Source organism: Galeopterus variegatus, unplaced genomic scaffold, assembly GCF_000696425.1.
Source record: "Galeopterus variegatus unplaced genomic scaffold, G_variegatus-3.0.2 Scaffold347, whole genome shotgun sequence".
In the NCBI taxonomy this organism is placed as follows: Eukaryota; Metazoa; Chordata; class Mammalia; order Dermoptera; family Cynocephalidae; genus Galeopterus; species Galeopterus variegatus.
Genome location: NW_007726458.1, coordinates 487,744 through 505,116, shown reverse-complemented (window position 1 = coordinate 505,116; position 17,373 = coordinate 487,744). Strand labels below are relative to the sequence as shown.

Genomic DNA, 17,373 nt, shown 5'->3' with positions numbered 1-17,373 from the left:
GGTGAGATGGTATCTCAGTGTAGTTTTGATTTGCATTTCCCGGATGCTGAGTGATGTTGAAGTCTGTGTCCAATTTTTTTTTTTTTTTTTTTTAAAGCAGACAGCACCCGTTATTCCCAGGCAGTCTCCATCCAAGTACTAATCAGGACCAATGCTGCTTAGCTTCCACGATCAGAAGGGACTGGCACGTTCAGGGTGATATGACTGTGAACTCCACTGCAGTTTCATACTTGGCCCATGAGTTATTTAAAATTATATACTTTTATTATTTATTTATTTATTTTTAAAAGATGACTGGTAAGGGGATCGTAACCCTTGACTTGGTGTTGTCAGCACCACACTCTCCCAAGTGAGCTAACCGGCCATCCCTATATAGGGATCCAAACCCGTGGCCTTGGTGTTATCAGCACCACACTCTCCCAAGTGAGCCACAGGCTGGCCCCAAATTATATACTTTTAGATTTTCAAATATCTATGGATTTAAAAATTTATTATAAATCCCTAGTTAAAATATGCTTTGGTTAAAGAACACAAACTATACATACCCATTCTTTGAAATTTTTGAGCCTTGCTTTATGTGATCCAGTATACATTCCATTCCTTTTTTTTTTGTCTTTTTTCGTGACCAGTAAGGGGATCGCAACCCTTGGTGTGGTGTCGCCCACACCGCGCTCAGCCAGTGAGCACACCGGCCATTCCTATATAGGATCCGAACCCGCGGCGGGAGCGTTGCTGCGCTCCCAGCGCTGCACTCTCCCAAGTGCGCGACAGGCTCAGCTCAACACATTTTTATTTTTTTTAAAAAATGACCAGTAAGGGGATCTTAACCCTTGACTTGATGTTATCAGCACCACACTCTCCCAAGTGACCCACGGGCCGGCCCTAACAATTACATTTTTATATGTTCATTGTTTTCTCCCAAGTCTTGGGTGTTTGTTTATGAGGTCATGCATGATTTTAAAGCATGGAAGTCCTACAGGCCTACCTTAGGAAATTTTCTCTCCAATGTTCTGCCTATATCTAAGAAGTGCCCCTGCACTATCCATTGCCCTTGGAATCCAACCATGGCTTTGGTGCCTTGCTGTTCTGACATCTGTCCCCAGGTATTCTTGGCCCGATACTTGGGTATTCCCACTTTCGGTGTGGGAAATCTAGGCTCCTGGCCTCCCCAGTACCTTCATGCCATCCAATCTTAGTTCAGTTCTTGTCTGTTTCTTTGGGGAGCAGGGAAGGTGGATCTTGCAGACTCTTTTGCTTATTATAAAACCAAAAATGCCTTAAGGAGTAGGAGAGTGTGAAATGGGGCATGGGTGTTAAGGGAAAGGGTACCTTTAGAGCTCCTAATTGTCCCTGATATCAGTAATAGGATCCTGTGCAATGACTTTGTATCCAACAAACTCACCAAGCTGTCTTAATAATTCAAGTAATTTACCTATCGATTCTTTTGGCTTTCATACAAATATATTCATATCATGTGAGAATAATAATGACAATTTAATTCCTTCTTTCTTATCATTATCCCCTTTGTTTCTTTTTTGCCTTTACAAACAGATGTTGTGATAATGGGCATCCTAAATCTCAAGGGATAGCTTTTAATGTCTCACCATTATATATGACATTTACTGCAGGTTTTTAATGGGTACCTTTATCTTTTATTATGTTAAGAATACGACCTTCTAGTCCTAGTTTGTCAAGAGTTTTATTATGGATGTTTAACTTTAGCAAATGCTTTTCTCCACCTGCTAAATATACGTTATGTAAATTATATAACAGACAGATATATATTTTCCAGAAACATTTAGAATTTTACAATATTTCAGATATGAGTTAATGAATTTTTGTACGGCTCACTGCTTCTTTTGTGTGTGTGTATTGAAACAAAGAGGTTAATGTACTTCAAAAGAAAAAACAAGAGCTTTAAAATAAATTTGTGTTGCCGTAATTCACACAGTAGATAAAACATTACTGAACATAGTACAGACAAAGGTTGCCCATCAGGAAAACTGAGAAAGTACCTGAAATGTTACCTTTTTCCTTAAAAGCATGACACATCAGTGTATTCACCCATCATCAGCACACATCAGGATCACCTGGAAGACCTGCCAGAACCCAGAATCTGGTGTGTGGGTGTGTGGGTGTGTGTGTGTGTGGTGCTGGGCTGTGGGAGGGCCATGAATGGTGGGCCTATCCTGCCAGATGCTACTCAGTAGCCAGGCTGTCGGGCTTGCTGACGGAACTTCGTCCAAGACAACTATGGGACGGCCACAGAAGAGAGAAAACCAAATGTGTACTACAACCATGAAACCATCATTGCTCAGACATGCAGTCTTCACATTTACCTTTTGAAATATTCCACTTCCCTCTCTGTCTCATCCATATCCACGCTGTCGAGGTCAATATCTTTAGGCAAAAAGACATCGTCTGTAAAATAAAGGCAAAGAAGAAAGTCAAATCACAAGAGCACACAATCGCAGGCCATCTTACCAGAAGAAAATGTATCATTTGGCTTTACTTAGTCTATACAACTGCATAAATTGTAAAAATTTTTTTGACGAGATGTTGCAGAAGGCCAAAGAAAAGGCATATCTTTCTGGTGTGCTTCTGAACATCCAGGTCCAAAATGGAAATTGTGCAACTCACACATTTGCTGAGCAAAGCAACTTTGGGTCTTGTCAGAAGTCTATTTGCTGGAACCTAGACTCCCCACAATGGCCAACCCATCAGAGAGCCCTTTAGAAGAAGATTCCCAGAAAACTAAGCTGCATGTGAGCCCAGGGTTCATGTCCTAAGTCTCTGCTGGAGGGAGAGAGCACAGCTGCCCACAGAAGCTGCCCAGAAGGCAGGCCCAAGGCAGGGAAAGTGTGGTCCCCTGCATGTGCCCTCCACAGCAGAGGACCCAGACATCGCCCCTCAGGAAGGCAGCTCTCCCAGGTACTCATCTCACACACATGACACCCAGAGACTTCATGAAAAACTTTTCATGCTGTTCCAAACATAAGCAAGGATACGTTTCACACTGCAATTAAATAACCCTTTAAAAATAGGCAGGATAGCAGGGAGATTATTGATTGAGGATCACACAATTTCCTGTAATCTCAGCCAAGACTGAGAATTTCAACGCCTCTCTCCTGCTCTGGCCACACATCTGATTCAATGCTGAGCACCGTCCCGGGCCCTGTCTGAGCCTCATGTGTCACAGAGGCCCCATCAGCACCTGGCTGGGCTGCTGGGAGGGTTGGGAAGTGCACGAGCAGCATCTGGCCCCATCACTGAGAGTACGAGTGCAGAGAACACCAACGTTTCTTTGTTAAAGGAGAGTCTCCATTTCCCTGCAGACCTTACAGGGACAATTTTTAGAATCTTTAATAAACAAAGACCCCTTGCCTTCCTAATACTAGGGCATTTCCACAGTTGCACAATTAAGGCATGTTTTACTTACGTAAAAGCAGCTAACATTTTTGAGGACACACAGCACCAGGCAGAGTTTCTCTCTAAGGACTTGGGTGACTATGGCCCTCACACACGACTCCCCACCAGTGCCCTGCTGGCACCCCGAGCTTCCTGCCCTCCGTCTTCCTCCTCTGTGCCTCCTCCCTCCCTCCCCACATCCCTGAGGGTCTCAACCATCTGGAAGCTGAGAACCTCCAAACCTCCACCCTTGCCCAGACCTCCTTCCTGGGCACCACATACATCAAATAGCCTCCTCCTGTATGTCCACCCTGCAGGCACCTGACCCCTAAACATGGGAGAAACTGCAGCCTGTCTGATCTGCCACAAGCCTGCTCCTTTCCCCACACGCCCAGCCTGCCAAGACAGGACCTAGAGATGACCCTCCTCTCTCCCATTCCCTTCTCTCACATCATACCTTTCACCATGCTGGGTATACTAAACAGCTGGAGACCCCTGCTCTTGTCCATCCCACTGCTACTGTTTTGGTGCTGGCCTGGACTACAACACACCAGCCACCTTTCTTCCTGGCTCTGTGGTTCTAGCATGAACCCCGCCTGATCTGGCCTCTGCAGAGCAATCCCCACAAAGTGATCCCAATGCAGCAGCCTTCCTCTCACGGCTGCTACACTCCCTGCTCCCCAGCCTGTAAGACATACTCCGATGCAGCCTGCAGACTCTCTGATGTGCTCTATCCACACACACCGCTCCCCCCTGCCCTGGCCTCTGTTGTGGCCAAGCCTCTACCTGGAAGGTCTCTTTCCCAGTGGCCCACAGCCCTCCTGCTTCCCCTGTGTCTGTCCAGGTTGCAGGACTACTGTCTATTCTCTCCGTGCAATGTTTTACATCATGCAAGAGAGGATAAGGCTGGGTGGTGACACTATAAAGTAAATGATACAGCATATGTGACAAGTCTGGAAAGGATTAGATGATGCTCAATTAAAAAGCTCTCTATTATTTTAAGAATATTAAGCACAAATTCAACTGGGCTCACTCATGCCTGTCATGAGCCTCATACCTGTCCTCCCTGCACCTGCTCCATGATGGCCAGTTCACACTCGCGTCCACGAGGGCACACCGTGGTCTGAGGCCACAGTCACTGCTGCCCCAGGGGACAGGGCAGTCTAGGACCAAAGGCTGGGTGCATTCCTCTCAGGAGGAAGAGCAACACAGCCTGGGAGAATTGACCTTTGAGAATCTCAACCCAAGTAGAAGGGAAAAAACGAGGTTCAAAGGAAATGCAGCCAACACCCTGAGCCCTGTGGAGAACAGCAGATGTGAACGGACGTGGGGACAGCCCTGCCACAAGAGGCTCCACACACCTGCGTAGAGAGGTGCAGCAGGCGTGGGTGGGCATTCCCACTCGCCATCTGTAAAGGTTTGAGTGGCAGCAGCACTGTCCACCACTCAACACTTGATGCTGAGAAAGGGCGAGGTGGGCAGCAGCATTTACAGATGTAGAGAGTGAAGGGTGAGAAAGCCCAGTCTCAACAGCCATCCCATGAATAGTGCTCGGAGAGGACAGCTCCAGCCACAAGAGCACACACACAGCAGGCAAATCTGCTGGAAGGGCTGCCCTAACACAGAGGTTTCTAATATTCTTTTTTCCTGATTAGCACTACTAATCAGCCTATCAAATATTAGTGTAAGAAAAAAAATGAAACACAACTTTAACTAGATTCAGTATCAAGATGACTTTTTTTACAACAACACTAAATTAAACAGGTAGAAAGCAAGTGTGACCCAGAAATTTTACACCCAACCAAGCTGTCTATTCATTGTCATCATGGCAGCAATCTGTTTACCTTGCCCGAGCTCAGAGAATTCCGTAGCCCTACTTGAGGTGGAGCACCCGAGGAAGAGCTTCGCCCAACCAGAAGATGCCTGGGTACACCACAGAAGGATCGATATGAGCATTACCAGATTTAACTGTGCACCCAAGAACGTTGGGTGTTCTGACAAAGCAGAAATAATGCAAATTAAAAACATGAAGAGAAGAGACAGGAAAGAGCAAAGAAGAATGGAATTAGCTTGCTGTTTGCTAAAGAGGCAATGAGGGGGTGTTGGAGAATCCCCTCAACGTTGACAAAACAGGCTGTAAGAGGACACGCAGGGGACACAGGCACTAGGGCACTAAAAGGGGAAGTATAAAGGAATGCACAAGGACAAAACGAATTTTCCTAAATTCCAACATTTTTTTAGAAATAAAAAAGCAGTTGGCCAACAGGTACAAAATTGCAATTAGATAGGAGGTAGAGAAAAAACAACAGTAAACCTAATTAATAAAGATTCTAGTTAAGAAAAGAAAAAAAAACCCCAAACAAAACAGATAAACCACTAACTAAATCAAGCAAAATAGGGAGAGAACATAAACACACAAAATAAGAAATGACAAGGGGAAAATAACTTTGAAAATAAGGTTTTAAAAAAATTATGAGACTACTTTGCAGACATCTATGCAAATAAATCTGAAAATCTACTTGAAAAGGATAATTTATTATGGAAATAGTTTATCAAAATTAATCTCATTAGAGATAAAAATATTAGAGCAATTTCCAGGGAGGAAAGAGAGAATGCTGTCAACAAACTATCTCACAAGAAAGTATCAAGCCTGGAGAGTTGTACAGAGGATTCCTATCAAACTTTTAACGCCAAGACTGTCCCAGTGCAATGTGAATTGTTCCAGAACACTGATAATGAAAAAAACAAAAGCGTTCCTAAGTGTTTCCATGAGGCAAGTATAATATTGATGTCCAAAGCCAACACAGACAGTACCAAAAAACAGAGGAGGAAGTTATAGATGTCATGAGTATCTATGTACAAAATTAATAAAATAAGAGCAAATGAAACCCAAAACCAAAGAACATAATTTACCACAAGCAAGTGGGCTTTATTCCAGGAATCTAAGGTTGGCTCAATTTTAGGAAATTGAGTAATACAGAATATTAATAGTTCTAAGAAGAAACACCATGATTACCTCCATAGATGCTAAAAGACCTCTGATAAAATTCAATACCCAGTCCTAATAAAAACACTCAAGAAACGTAGGACTCACTGGATGTTTTCTTAACATGACAAAACATATAAATCTTAGTCCTAAAGCTAGCATCTTACTTAATGTGGAAACACCAGAGCCATTTCCATTAAGATCAGGAAGGATGCAGTTAAACAAGAGAAAACAATCAGAGGCGTTAAGAAGTGGAAAAGCAGTAGAAAGCTTTCTCTGTTTGCAGAGATACAACAGAACGCATGTAACCCTAAAGAATCAACAGTAAGATTCAAACAATAAAACAATTCAGTGAAGCAGAGGATATAAAATTAATACAAAGAAATTAATAGCTTTCATATACAGAAATATCCAGCAGAAATGCAATCTGAGCCACATATATAATTTAGGATTTTCTAGTAGCCACATTTAAAAAATTAAAAAGAAACAAGTGGAATTAATTTTAGTAATATATTTATTTAATAAAATATATCCAAAATATTATCATTTTAACATGTAATCAATATAAAAAATATATTGAGATTTTTCACTTTTTTTTTTAATAGTAGGTTTTCAAAATCCAGTTTTGTTTTGTTTTTTAACATGTATAACCTCTCAATTTGGACTAGTCACATTTCAAGAGTTCAATAGTGACATGTGACTAGTGGCTACTGTACTGGACACCACAGGGTTAGATGATATAATGGTAGAGAATATCCCATTTAAATTAAAAACAAAGATGGTTAAATACTTAGGAATAAACTTAGTAAGAAGTCTGAAAAACCTACGATAGAAAAATTTAAACTTTCTTGAAAGACCCCAAAGTAGACTTGAACAAATGCAAAAACATCCCTTGTTCTTGGAAAAGACAATCAACATAAAAAAGGCATCAATTCTCCCTAAATTAATTTATAAATTTAATGCAATCCCAATAAAGATACCAACAAGCTTTTTTTTAATGGAGTTAGGCACACTGATACAGAAAACACTAAAAAAGCTATTAGGAGAGAGTAGCCCTATAAGGAATTGAAACATGTACAGCCTCTAAAAATAATTAACTCAATGTAATAATAGCACACGAGTAAACGAGTAAACAAAGTGAAAAAGAACAGAACTTTCAGGAACACACCCAAGTACATATGGAAATTCACTGTAGGACAAAAGTGGCATCCTGAATCACTGGGGCAGGACGAACTTTTTAATAATCGGTGGTGAGACAACTGGTTAACCATTTGGAAAAAGATTAAAACTGAATCTACACCTCACACCTAACACAAGAATAAATTCCAAATATGTATCAAGGATCTAAATGAAAAAAAGTGAAATCATACAAATATTAGGAAGAAACCTGGGTGCTCCTCTCTAATCTCAGTGTTAGGATAAAGTTTTCTAACAATGATTTAAAACCCAGAAGTAATAAAAGATTAATAAACTAGCTACATAAAAGCAAAAAAAAAAAAACTTCCACACAGCTATTAAACAAAGTCAAACAACCTATGAACCAGGAGAAAATGTTTGCAGCATATTACACAGTCAAAAGACTAATATCCATAACGTATAAAGAATTCCTAAAAACAAAAAGAAAAAGATCAAAAACCCAATTTTAAAAAAATGAAAAAAACATAAATGGAAAATTCACAAAAAAGATACAAAAATAGCCCTTAAAAATACCTTGTCCAGGTCTGGCTGGTTAGCTCAGTTGGTTAAAGTGTGGTGCTGATAACACCAAGATCCAGGTCTCAATCTCTGTACTGGCCAGCAAAACACACGCACATGCACGCACACGCACTGACCTCATTGTAATTAGAGAAAAAAGCCAATGAAAACTACAGTGAGGAATGATTTGAACTCATAGACTGGCAGAAGTTACAAGAGTATGACAACACACTGTCAGTGAGGCTGCTGGTGGGAGGGCCAACTGGAGGGTCTGGAGGCCAACTCGGAAGTGTCTGGGAAGTGCCCACGTACCTTTTGACTGAGCACTCCCTCTCCTGGGAAACTGCCTTGAAGATACTTCTCCAAACAATGTAAAAATACATACGGACAAGAGTGCTCACTGGAGCACTGATTCTAACTACAAAGCATTAGTCTTTTTTTTTTTTTTTTCGTGTCCGGAAACGGGATCGCAACCCTCAGTGTTGTGCCCGTACCGGACCGGGACCAGCAACGGGATCGCAACCCTCAGTGTTGCACCCGCACCTTGCTCAGCCAGTGAGCGGGAACCGGTCTGTATGTGGGATCCGAACCCTTGGCGGGAGCGCCGCCGCGCTCCCAAGCGGCGCACTGTAGCAGTGCGCCACCGGGCCGGCCCTAACTACAAAGCATTAGAAACAACCTCAATACTCACACGTAGGAGAACTGTTGAATACGATAGAGTACATTTCAAACACAGAACTATGCAGCTCTAAGAACGGAGGAGGATCTCTATGAACTGATATGGAGGGATTAAGAGAAAAAAAGAAAGCAAAGGTCAAAACAATATCTACAGCATGTTACCTTTTGTGCAAAAAAGAAAAGCAAATAATAAACCGATTAGTTACCTACATGGGATGGATGAGAATGAGATGAAAAAAATAAATGAGGGATGGGAGTAGGGGACCACAACAAAATGGAACAGAAACAGAAACTAACTTTAAATGTGTAACTGTTTTAAATACACAACTGTACTAAAAGGGAAAATGAACTAGTTCAAGTCACTTTGAAACACAGCATTACCAGTACATACCCTCAGGTTAAAGACAAAAAAAGAGAAAGTTAAAAATTAAAAAAATTAAAAATAAGGTAAAGAAAAGACAAAAAGAACTGTGCAAACACCATAAGCAAGTTCAGAGGCTTCCGCAGAATACACTTTGCTGTATTCTAGGATTTAAAAGGTCAGCAGAAGTACATGGCAACAGGATCCGGGTTCTCGCCATCAGAAGTGTCACAAACATGGAAGGGGAGGTGACAACACAGAGCATGGCACTAGAGTGGGACTGGAGTATCCATGGGAGCTCATGGTTTGTAACACAGAAATCAGAGGCAGAAACAGACGCGGATGTGTGTGCAGGCTGCATGCCCACGCCCCACCCTCCAAGCTCTGCTGACCCTGCATTCTCTGAGAGGGCCTGGAAGGAATGCCACGCCACCGTGTCCAGGTCTGGCTTTCTACACACCACTCTCCACTAAAAAACCAGGCTCCTTGCAGAAATGGCCAGTTTAGGGCTGGGCGCGCAAAGATACCAGATGAGTCTGGAGCATCCAACTAAGACAAAAGTACAAAGTGTCACAGGCTGGTGGGGCTGCAGGGAAAGGATGCAGCAAAAAGCCACCCTGAGGGGGGACTGACCGAATCTGGGACAACCAGGGTATAACATAGTGTTAGCAAAGGACTATGACCTGCAGCATCAAGTAAGAATCCATGAATCCACCCTGATATAAGTAGTAATTAAACGAATGAAGGTGGAGAAAAGCTCTCCCTACAGCAGCATGACAAATAACAAACGTAGAAGGAATAATATTAGAAATTTCGCCATACGGCAAACAACACAGTAATAATTGTTTCAGGCAAGAATCATTAATGGATGCTAGAACTAGTGGGTAAATAATAAAAACCAGGACATTCATCTCCCCATAAGAGACTTATTAATTAGCAAAAGGGAAATGTTAAGTTGACCGTGGAGAAACTGGGCAGACACCGCTGCACCCCAGGATCAGCGTTAACGTCCCTAGTGAAGAGAGGATAACGTTCTGTCTCTGACGGAATGCACTAACTGGGACCCGTCTTGTTCATGGCCTTGCTGCCAAAAATATGCAATCTGAATCTGATCATGAAAAAACGACACACAAAACCCAACTGAAGGACATTCTAAAAAAGTATGGGCTATCCTCATCGAAAATGTCAAGGCCATGAGAACAAAGATTGAGGACCTGATCCAAATTCAAGGAAATTAAAGAGACATGTGATTCTGGACTGGATCCTATGCCAGGAGAAATAACAAGAACTGTTTTTTTTCCTTTTTGCTCTAAAATGTGTTAAAGGGACAACTGGAAAAATATGAGTAAGATGTATAATTAGATGACATCACTCTATCAGTGGAAACTTCTTGATTTTGGTCACTATACTGTGGTTTTATGAGAGAGTATCCTTGCTTTAAGGAAATACATTCTGAAGTATTTGAGGGTGAGGGGCAGCATATGCGAAAACTACGCTGTTAGTTCAAAAAACAGCAGGGGAGGGAAGGACCAGGCGGATGTGGTGCGGCGCGATGCTGGGGACCAGAGAGGGCAGGAGTGCGCTACACTTTCCACATTTTGGTAAGTCTAAGATTATTTCAAAGTAACAAAATATAACAACAATGGCTGTTTGTCCCTTATTGTTGGTGAAAAAGCCACAAATGCACAAAGGAAGGGACAGGTGAGACAGCTCCAACCTCCAGTACTGCACGAGAATGTCAAAGCAAGTGCTTTCCGCATATTACCACATTGCATACAGAAAACTCAAAGCCACGGGCTAGAAACGCTTTCTCTTTGCTGTGCATTTACCAATTGAACTGCTGACTCTGTCTCCTTTCTTTTTCTTGTTCTTCTTGTTCTTGCCTTTGGGCTGTGGAGAGTCCGCCGGCACCAGCTTGTGGTTCTGCTGGTGCTCTCCAGGGAAGGTGGGCTCAGCAGGGACGGGGGTGGACTTTTCTTCCTTGATGTGGTTTAGCTGCTTTTTGTTGTTGTTGTTGCTGTTGACCTTTCTCTCCTCTCTTTTCTGCTCAGCGAGGGACGGGAGGTCAACCACTTTAGCCTTTGGCTCGGTCTGGGCCCGGGGTCTGGGCTGCCCCTCGGTGGCTCTGAGGGGCTCCCCAGGCCTCCTGGCTGGCTCGCTGCTGGCCTTGCTAATCTGCTTCAGCTTCTGTTTGCCACTGCCCTCTTTATGGCGATGCATCATGTCCAAGAAGAAGACAAGCGGCTCGTGCTGCTTCCCGCTGGCCTCCCCAGGGAGGGCAAGTTTGGAGTCTCTGGGGTTGACGGGGTCTGCAGCATCCCCATCAGCTCCCGGCCCCAGCCTGGGCTCTGTGTGGTCCATGTGTCTGGAAGGGGAGCGAGATGAGGTTTCTGGTCCTTCAGTTAGCTCTAGTGAGCCATTGTGGATGTTTTCAGAGTTAGGGACAGACTCTGTTGGTACCTGGAAATTTCTAGCAAGCATGTCCAGCTTGGGACAGTCTTTATTTGGCCTCTCCTTCTTCTTCTTTTTCACAGCTCTTAGTTTTTGAAGCTCCTGAAGCCGCTGAAACTCCTCCTTGAAGTGCTCTTCCTCCTCCTCATCTTCCTCCTCCTCCCGCCGCCTCTGCCCCTCCTGAAGGTGCGGGTGCTCCCGGGCCCTGGCCTCGGCTTCCAGGCGAGCCTTCTCCTCTAGCTGTCGATGCCAAAAGAGAAGGCAACTTAAGACAATAGCCAAGTATTCTAAAAATTAAGACATACATAACACTAAGATAATTTCAAAAACAAATCACATAATGGAACATAAACTCTGAAAGGGGCTATAATAAGTCAAAGATTTAAAACACATCTACCTCCAATTATTTGACTCTACACAACTATCACCTCTAACAAGGAAGATGCTTACTTTACTGGGGGCAGGGGAAGGAGGTTAACAAAAACTTCCTCATAGCATTTGACTTGGTGCTGGGCACACAAACCAAGGTCAAAGCAGCTGTGTCCAGGGAGCTGGCTACCCCTCACAGGTGGGTGACGGAGCTGACACTACAGATCGACCCTGCGGCAGTGAAGGCTGCTGTGTGCCACCGGAGCCCTTGGCAAGCACACCTTTCCAGGTGAAAGCTGATGCTGATGCATTCGCCTGTATCAACAGGGCATGCAAGAAATGTGTACTAAAAAACAGAATTTCTTCTTCTTGCTCTAGCATATAAACAAAAGTTCCAATATATTTTCACTACTGTGACAGAGCAAATGACTTTGAAAAATATTCAATATTACATGGCAAACAAGATATCCGACTTCATAAATAATTTTCATTCCATAAGACTGCATTTTTTTTTCCTTTTTGTCTTTTTTACTGACCGGCAACGGGATCGCAACCCTCGGTGTTGCGCCTGCACCGCGCTCAGACAGTGAGCGGGAACCGGTCTCCACATGGGATCCGAACCCTCGGTGGGAGCGCCACCGCTTGGGAGCGCTCCCAAGCGGTGCATTCTCCAGTGAGCCACCGGGCCGGCCCCATAAGACTGCATTTTAATAGTGATATATTCTAGGGGCGTAAGTGCAAACTATTCCTCCTGTTGAGCAAACAAACGAAGGCCCCTGAGAGTAGGAAGCGTGGCTCCTCCCACCACAGAGAGGCGAGTCCTTGTCAGAAACCAGCAAAAACATTCTGCCTGGGAAAATATCAAGGTACTTTCCAAGTTTAAATTATTTTTCACGATATATTTAGGAGACAAATTTACTTGTCTTTTAAAAAACTTCAAAAATTATGGTGAAATTTAACAATGACATGGTTTTTAAAAAATTTAATTTGACAGTTCTAGTACAAATTATTTAAAATACTTGCTCCATAGGTTAAAAGGGAAGCCTTCCCTGGGAGGCAGCTCCTGGAGGGGCCTTACAATAGGGTCTACAGTGGCACTGGGGCTGTGCCAGAAGGTAAATCGGCTCTGTCACCACACGTGCCAGCGCTCATGGGCCACTGGCAGACTCTGCATACTGGTCTACATTCTGCTGCAAGCTCCTCATCTTGTCACCAACAGGTAACAAACAGGTGAAAACACGTACTTTGGGCAAGTGCCCTAGTCTCCAGCAGAGTGACTCCCACAGCACAGATCTATGGGGTGAACCTGCTACAGGGCAGAGTCTACACGTGAACTACTGCCCTCATTTCAACAGCCAGCTGGTCAACGAGCCTCAGTGCAGATCTGTGGGCTGCTCTGTGTGATGGGGTGCTAGACGGAGAGCACCAGGTGGTCACACACTGTGTGAGTGGGTGCTGAGCCTGAAGTCTAGATCCAAACTGCCTGCAAGGTCAGAGGGCAAGAGCCTGGCACGGAGAGCACCCCTGAAAAGCACTTGAAGGAGTCCCAGAAGCCTCCAGAGAATCCCAATGGGAGATCTCAGGGCCCTGAACCACTCTCAGACCCACCGATGTTGGGACATTCCTAAATGGAGAATATACCACGTTCTCCCCACTCCAGGCGGGCTTGGCAAACCCAGATCTTCTGGGGCAAAACAGGCTTTTCTTTTCCCCCAAAGCCTCCAAATTAGAGCTGACAGTCAGTGCAGACCTGCTTTAGGATTGTGAGGTACAAGCAGTGCTACTGATGATTAATACTCTTAGTGGAACAACTGCAACTAATAGCTAAATTGGAAGCAATAACACAGGACAAATGACCCAAGCTCTGGTCCACCGTGGGGCTGTCCTCCTACTCCTCCTGTCTCTGCCTGACCAAGCTGAAGGTAGGGATCGCGTCTCTTCCCAAGCAACCGTCTTTTTGTCACCGCCTAGTAACCTCTGCAAGTCCCCTTTGCACGCAGCCCTCACCTGGCTGTCGGAACCTGACGCTTTTAGGGAGTCAAAACCAGGAGGACCTTTGGAATCACTTCAGTATAGGGGCTCTGAGAAAGATCCTCCAAGAGTTACCTGGTGGGGGTGGGGGTGGGTGGCACAAATTATAGAGTAGGCCTATTCCCATCACTTCCAATGTTAACATGAAATAAAGAATATAACTTCTCATTTCCTGGCAGGCACAGTCTTTGAATGTTCTGTTCACTTGCTAGACCAGAGGTCAAACCTATGCACAGCCCCACCATTGGGCCAAGCAGATACTTGCTTTTTGTGACCCTCTGCACCCTCTGGTGAGGTGGGAACTGCCCAGGGCTTCCCACAGAGGCCGGTCACCTGGTTCTTCCACCCTCTGTTGTCAATGCCGCACGCTGGCCCTCATCTAGAATGGCCAGTGGGACAAGACAAGAGGAGCATGGGGTAGGGGTGCTGCTCAGACTCGTGTCCAGAAGACACTACTGTGCCGAGGGCCCTGCCCAGTCTCATATCAGTCACTTCTTCACTCACAGGCTCTAAAAGCCCACATGGACCCCACTTCCACTTTCTTTACAACTGTGGGCTCATCCTTCCTCTAATTCCTCAAGAAAGAAGGTGCTCGCACAGATGGGGCTGGAGGATCTGATGCAGTCCCCACACGAAGGCCAGCATGAGAACCTGAAGGCCTGTGTGGATCCATTAACAAACCCATGACTCAAAAGAGGAAGTGTTCCTGAGGTTTTAACCAGCTTCCAGTTCACGCCCCCCCGGGACGGACAGGGCCTCTTGAAGCAGCATCATGGGCAAGCGAAGGAATTCCAAGCCCTGACCTCCTCTAGGCTCAGCCTGGTGCCTGGGGACCAGCTGCGTGCAGAACCCAGCCCTGAGACTGCCACTTGCCTTCCTCTGCTTGTGCCTTGCTCGCTTGGCTGCCCGAGTGCTGCTTACTGGTTTGGTCTCTGAGCTGTTTATAAACTGTAACAAATCCTCTACCCTTCGATGGTCAACAACACTTTCCCTTTCCGAGATCTGATCCATTTTTTTAGGTTGCTCTTCTTTCCTCTTGGTCAGCCGTAAACGAAGCTTTTCCCTCATTTCTGCATAATTTCTGCTTGTTGGTGCGGCTGGAGGCTAAGACAAGAACACAACTAAATTAAGCTTCAAGTTTTAACAATTTTGACAGTGTAACAATTTTCAGACCATATCTCTAAAAATAACCTGTTTTTTTAAGTTACTCAACTAGTACATATTCATTGTGAAATATAAGATAAACAGATGGCAGGAAAAAATAAAAAAAAACCTATCACCAACTCACCCAAAAGTTGCATTTATATACTTGTGAAAAATCTGGTAAAGTATGTACAACTATGTACACAAATGGATTTTTTAAACTGAAAAAGAAAAACTTACACATACTGATTAATCTACCTTTTATTTAACACAGTGTGATTATCTTTTCATGTCAATAAACATGTCTGTACATCATTCCATCTATTTGTAGGTTTCCTCTTCATGCTGGGAAGAAAGAACATTTGCTCTCAATCCTACTGCCAAACTTCTTACTGCCTATTAAAAATGTACACATTTTAGGAAATGCAAACAGAAATAAAGCAGGAAAAGAATGACAAGCGCCTGCTTTTCCTCCTGCTCATCTCCCCGGAACCATGGTGGTATCTTCCTTGCACATATAAAATTATTGCTCTGGAAGGATGTACAAAGTAGTTATATGTATCAGCATCCTTTGCATTCAAACAGCAGGAATCAAACCCGACACACATGCGTAGTATTCCACTGTATGGACATACCATAATTAACAATTTCCTACTTCTGGGTATTTAGTAGCCACATCCTACTTCATCAACTATTCTAGAAATCACAAATATAAAAATCAACAATAAAAATGCATAGCTAAAACTTTGGGCAAACATTTTTTCATTGTTTCTTTAGGATAAATACAACCCAGAAGTGGAATTGCTGTTTCAGACCATATCTTGATTTTAACTATGCTGTAAACAAACTTTACACACAACATAACCATATCCCAAATTCAACCTAGAATGTAATTCTTGCAAGAGAGCATGAATGCTGCACCATTCTAGCATCACCAGACATTCACTTCACACACTTACCCCGCCGTGCCCAAAGAACTCGCAGTAGCAGCAATCACAGTACTTGCCCTCCTTCTGGTTGGTGGAAGTTGAGGTGCTGGAGCTGTGCTCAGAGCAGCTGTCCTCGTCTGCACTCTCATCCCCCTCGTCCTGCTGGGGGTCATAAACACCATTCTCGCAGCGGTGCCCTTCACAGTCGGGGTCACTGTAAAACCGCACACAGGCTTATCAGCAAGTGGCCAACCCCCTGAGGCCCTGACTTGGCACTGTTTCTCGCCAGTGCCCACTGTTCTGCTCTTTTCGGGTGTGAGAGGCAGTGCACCGGAGCATGGGCTATGGTCACAGCATGCGCAGCCAATAGATGGTGTGTGTTGGCACCACTCACAGTGCTCCCAAGGCGCCAGTGAATAGGAGCACACGTGGTCTCTCCAGTGCCTCCTTCTGTGACTGTCCTGCCACCACCACTTCCACACTGAGGGGGAGGAAGGGCTGGTCTTGAACAGGCAAGTTCAAAAGTGATGGAAATTGTCTTAAAAAACACTGCTCAGCATTTGCTGTGCTGTGCTTCACTATGCACACTTTGTGCATTTTCTTCTGATTCTATCCAACGTATCACAAATACAACTTAAAAAACAAAGAAGGCATACTCCTTGATGCTGCCAGTGTCAGGGGTGGTTGGCCCACCGCTCCTTGGCAGCCCATAGCCTCTGATGTTCCCTCTGCAGAACTAGAGGCTGAGATCAGAGACTGCCCCCCACCCTCAATGGCCTCTGCTGGGGATGTCCCTGCATTCCCTCTGCATTTCACTAGGGCTCAGTTTCTGGAGATGTTAGTGCAACAGCATGGTGCCTGCCTTCCAGAGTGCACCTCACCTTCACCATCAGGATCTGGGCTCCAGGGCTCACCTGCACACGCTCGGAGGGGCGCTAATGGAGCCGTCTGTGGTGGGAGGTGGGGGTGCCCCAGGGGCAGGACAGAAGCTCTTGCGCGTGTCCACAAACCCAGGAGCTGTGGTTGCAGTTTTGGGGAATGAGGGGGCTGCAAGATTTGCAAGGTGAGGCGTGGAGGCCGGAGAGAGCACGGCAGGAGAGAGGGCCGGGAGCGGGGCCACGCCTGTGGGGCTGTTCCTTGGAGCAGCAGGTGCCGAGTGTCTGTGGTCCTCCTGGCTGATGCCATGAAAGACATCACCTGCATTTAGAGATGCAAGAGTCACTGCCAACAGCTGAAGAAGAGACAGACATTCATGTCCTCCCTGATTACATTTTCCTACCACTTTTATGTTCTGAAAATGTTCAAACCTACAGAAAATCTGA

At 44.7% G+C, this 17,373-nt stretch overlaps 1 protein-coding gene across 3 annotated transcripts in view; it reads right to left on the bottom strand.

Annotated features, from left to right (window-relative positions):
- FAM193A (family with sequence similarity 193, member A) overlaps nt 1–17,373 on the bottom strand; it is a 111,229-nt gene that overhangs the window by 13,075 nt on the left and 80,781 nt on the right. For 2 of the 3 annotated variants that reach the window (XM_008567810.1, XM_008567808.1), the window contains exons 15-19: nt 16,966–17,248; nt 16,082–16,265; nt 14,853–15,083; nt 10,958–11,819; nt 2,340–2,421 (exon numbers count right to left, since the gene is read on the bottom strand). In XM_008567810.1, coding sequence (XP_008566032.1) covers nt 2,340–2,421; nt 10,958–11,819; nt 14,853–15,083; nt 16,082–16,265; nt 16,966–17,248 — 1,642 coding nt within the window. The remainder of the gene's footprint in view (nt 1–2,339; nt 2,422–10,957; nt 11,820–14,852; nt 15,084–16,081; nt 16,266–16,965; nt 17,249–17,373) is intronic. The other variant, XM_008567809.1, reaches the window with a different exon arrangement.